The following is a 4,566-nucleotide window of genomic DNA, read 5'->3' as shown; positions in this document are numbered from 1 at the left end:
GACTTGCAATGTCCTACACTATTTGGTATTTTGAGTAATGATTCAAGACAAGAGCACTTAAAGAACTCGTAGAATTCGTGGTTAATTCATTTTCGAAACTTCAACTCAAAATCAAAAACGTCTGTAACGAAGCAAACAAACAAAGATCTGTGTAGTATAGCAGAATAAATGCTAACAACAATACATAAACTTTCATGTTTTACCCAACTATGCATATATTTTGTTGTTGCATATTTTTGTAAACTTTGCTCTAAGATTTCGACGCCAGCATCTGATGAATCGATGTAAATGATACTACCTAAACGATAGATTACAATAACACTTAAACATTAAAATCGCCTAACTAATCCTACGATGGCATGCAAGAAGGCGATGACTAGCACAATACTGCAGGCGGTACGTTGCGCACCGGACGCTTTGGTAAACTCCCGGAGGAAGTCGTCATCACAGGCAACGTTCAATCGTTTGGCAGGGCCTATACATCCGGCGTAACTCATTACGTACGCGATATAGTTCTGCTCGAACGTACCCCGAACGAGATTGGCACCGGGACCGGAAGCAAACACGGCCACATCTTCACCACCATGTGTTTCATCCGGCAGCGGGAACGCGGATAGATGCCGGTAGGTGACTTCACTTCTGTTAAGCTGGTTCAACTTAACCCAGGTCGCCCAATCGGTAGACTCTTCCGTCAGTATGCTGGAGTTCCAACGGTGTTGCAGGAAGCCGGGTCCGTTTGCGTAGGTAATCGTCTCGTACGGAGTTGCGTTGGGTCGATTACCGAAACCTTGTGCAAAGGTGTAAGTGAAAATTAAAACTGAACAAATGTGAATGCTCCAAATGCTTACCTAGGATGTCGTTCCCTCGGTCTGGATAGCCGTTAAAGGTCATCGCATGAGAATGGTCGGCAGTAACAATAATGAGGGTTTCGTCTAGATCGACCATATTGAGTGCAGTTTCGACCGCCTTGTCCAGCTCAACGACCTCGGCCAATGCGAGGTGTGCATGGTTCTGATGATGTGCGTGATCGATGCGACCTCCTTCAACCATCAGCGCAAATCCGGGCGAATCTGGCCGCTGCAGCACCTTGATCGCTGCCTCAGTCATCTCACTCAGTGAAGGTTCGCCGTCTGGAGATCGATCACGCACCGAATCGTAGCTAAGATGATCATCATTAAACAGACCGAGTAGGTGTTCTACCTTGTCTAGTTCGACTGCCCTCAGATCAGAAGTTTTCCAAGCGTAGGCCGCTTTCGTACCGTTCCAGCGCTGCTTCCACTCCTCCACCAGGTTGCGTCCATCGGTCCGAATGCACGTCTTCTCCATGGCGCCTTGAAATTGGTACTCCGGCTTGAGATGTGATGGCATGGATGCACCGAAATGGTTTCGCCCACCACCAAGCACAACGTTCAGATTCTTTCCCGGGGCATCCTCCATCATCTGGCGTGCAATGTCCTTGATGCGGTTCTTCAGATGAGCAGGAATCTTTGCACCACACTCGTAGTTTCGGTTAATGGTGTGAGCGTAACAGGCAGCGGGTGTCGCATGCGTAACACGCGTCGTGGTTACTATGCCCGTTCGCTTTCCTTCCGCCTGGGCCCAATCCATAAATGAAGGTACTTTGGCTGCCTCCAGATTCGTCTCGGTGATGGTGAAATCCACCCCAAGTACGCCATACTTTGTTTTAATGCCCGAGAACATGGCGGTAGCAGTACCGGCCGAGTCCGGTACTTGTCGGTCCGTGTTGTATGTTTTCGACATACCGGTGTTAGGGAAGTTGTCGAAGCTCAGCTGCTCTTCCTCACCCGAGCGGCCAGCCCGCTGACCCTTGAAGATGCGACCGGTCGATAGCGATGCAATTCCCATACCGTCGCCCACGAAGATGATAACGTTTTTCGCTACCGAGGGTGTGATACGACGATTCTCGTCGTACATTAGAACTTTCTTAAGGTAAGATTCAGCATTCCGTCGCCAAAAACGTGCATCTGGAAGAGGTAGCGAATGAATCGATAGTAACGTTTACGAATAAAAACAGGGATTTCAGTTTTGTTTAAGGTGGCTTGGCTTTGACCTAGTGCCAAGGCTTCTAAACACTTCGAAAAGATTAAAATTCTTTGTATACACATGCTATACAAAAAATAGTCTGTTTTCTTGTACGACACACGCGATAACGGTGGTGCAATCGAACAACCTTAGTTGTACCGCACTGGCACTAAACATTGATGCCGCAATCAATACCAGTCTTAGAGCGATTCGTTGCGATCATGTACAATTTGTTTCGCTTTTAAAAATAAAAACAAAACCAGCTCTAAAGCTCACAGCATCAAGACCAGTTCTAAAAATAGGCTGTCCAGCACGTGCCACAGCATGATCGATTATGTTGCTGGTGGCGAACTCGTTTCAAGATTTCAGCTGCTTGCACGAGATGATGGAGGAAGTGGCAAAAATTATGCAATCAGATGAAGTATTCCCCGTTCGATGCGATACATACGGGGCTGCTGTGCACATGGCAGTTGCACTTTGGGAGGGGGAATTTCTTCGCCACCAGCAAAATTAGTGTGCAAAGTCTGATGAGAAAATGGAGATACGATTATGATCGGTTCAGTACGACCGGCTCTGATCGACTCCACCGCTCGGCAGTGGTCACGTTTTTTTTTTGTCTCGTCTACTTTGGACCAGGTGAGCAGCAATCGGAACCCAACAAACTGTTGCTATCTGGGTAGGAGCATGGACCCGCTGTGAGGTAGGCAATTAATTACTATTCATACTGCATTGGGTCGAAGCTGGTCTAGCTGTTTTGTGGGTCAAATGAATGGCTCTAAAGTAGTGATTTGTGTTATAGCTTTGTGTTCAATTTACACAAAAGTGTTAATTTGAAAAATAATTGATTTGATGAAGTAGTTATTTGTCGCTACAAACATGAGTTTTTTAAAAACTATTTTCTAGTTCTATCGGGTGAAAACATCAACAAACCAATAATTGCCAGTCAATTTACAAATTCACACGTTTAGCGCTCAAAAAAGGCACCATTCGCAATCAGTTTACTGTGTCATATTGTCAATGTCATAGCCATGAACAATTGTTGGATTGCGAGTCTGCAAACCGCAAAACCGGGTGGTACCATGTGACCATGACAGTTTATTCCTCTTAAATCGTTTCAGAAATTGGTTACTCTTTTTTGGCAAAATTTCATTTTTCTTTTTTGCACAAACAACATTGAAAACATGGCCATGTTCGGATGAAAATGTGGTTTGATTGTGTTTGCCTTTCAAAAGCCTGATGCACACAAGTTAGCTTACTAATAGTTGAAGCTTGTTGTAATCAAAAAAAGATTCTAAATATAAAACTGATAGTAAAGATAGTTTTTTGGCAATAAAAGCACTATAAAAGGAAATCTTTCGAGATGTAGTTCACTTCACCAGAATGCTACAAATGTGATCAAACCAGTTGATCAAACAACTTTTTTCGCTGTTAGGGCGTATATCGAAGAATATCTAGCACATCTTGATTTGCACATATTGTAATTCCATAGAAACGCTTTATCAGTTGCGACGTTATATGGAACATTAAATGTAGACATTACATGCTAACGAATATTTGCAATAGTGCATCTATTCAATTTATATATAAAGCTATCTACTGCACACATTTCACCTACAATTTGAATGGTTCGTTGGTGTGGCACGGCCTATGATACGTACCGTCAAGATTAGGTGATTTGTAGACGGAAGCACCCTGTGCACGATCAATATCACAGATTAGGACGAACAATAGGCCACTTAGCAGCAATAACACGCACCGAGACGTTGCAAACCTCAAACACGACGCCATGATAATAGTTTGCAAGACTACCGAACGGAACAAACGTATAGAACGTACCCAGCCAAAAAGGTATGCTAGAGTTTGACAGTGGGTTGTAGAGCGGGACACTTTCACTACCAAGCACTACCACACTTCAGGAGGGAACGGAACTTGAACACAACCACTCAGCAGACCATGGTCGAACGCAAATGATCGGTTCCGATCAACACTATCGCATCGAGACACCGCGTTCGAACTTGTTTGGCTTTTGGGATCTTTACACACCACCAAAGGCACTAACTTTGCCACCGGGCGCCGCAGGTGTGCTTGGTTTCGTTGCGCCGTTCGATAACGCACGAGGCGCACACTTTCACTGCGTCCAATCGAGAAGCCGCCCGAAACGATCGCCGAATGCTGTCTGCTGACCTTCTCCGGGGCCCGATCGTGCTTAAATACTGAAAACGATGTACCTAGGCCCCGTACGCGAACTGCTTGGGCCACACGGTTCTGGCTAGAGCTGGGCAGAGGGAGTGGGTAAGGGTTGGGTGTGGGACGCGATCGTGCGCGGTTAGGTAAGTAAGGGTGTTGTTGTGCGTGTACGGGGAGGGAGGGAGAGAGGGAGAACACGAACAAATAGACGAGATAAGAAGAGGAGGGCAATAATAAGCAATAGTCTTGACAATCGCGCCCGACCACCGGATGGATGGCCGTGACGGATTGTTGCTCTCTTTCGGTGGTTGGTTCGATGCTCACGTGCGAAACATG

General features: G+C 45.8%; 1 protein-coding gene across 1 annotated transcript; it reads right to left on the bottom strand.

Moving 5' to 3' along the window:
- Positions 1-309: 309 nt before the first annotated feature.
- On the bottom strand, positions 310-3,858 carry LOC126556032 (alkaline phosphatase 4-like). Its single transcript, XM_050211196.1, has 3 exons — positions 3,702-3,858; positions 849-1,985; positions 310-787 (listed from the first exon to the last, which is right to left on the bottom strand). Exons 1-3 carry the CDS (start codon positions 3,829-3,831, stop codon positions 330-332), a joined length of 1,725 nt encoding a protein of 574 aa, XP_050067153.1. The 5' UTR covers positions 3,832-3,858; the 3' UTR covers positions 310-329.
- Between the last annotated feature and the right edge of the window lie 708 nt (positions 3,859-4,566).

The sequence above is a fragment of the Anopheles maculipalpis genome, chromosome 2RL (genome assembly GCF_943734695.1).
Source record: "Anopheles maculipalpis chromosome 2RL, idAnoMacuDA_375_x, whole genome shotgun sequence".
NCBI lineage: Eukaryota > Metazoa > Arthropoda > Insecta > Diptera > Culicidae > Anopheles > Anopheles maculipalpis.
This window is presented reverse-complemented; position numbering and strand designations above follow the sequence as displayed.

Coding starts and splice junctions, on each gene's coding strand:
- LOC126556032 (XM_050211196.1), bottom strand. CDS start 3,831: ATGGCGTCGTGTTTGAGGTTTGCAACGTCTCGGTGCGTGTTATTGCTG. Junction 1,986..3,701: donor CAAATCACCTAATCTTGACG/GTACGTATCATA, acceptor TACCTCTTCCAG/ATGCACGTTTTTGGCGACGG. Junction 788..848: donor CCGAGGGAACGACATCCTAG/GTAAGCATTTGG, acceptor CCTTTGCACAAG/GTTTCGGTAATCGACCCAAC.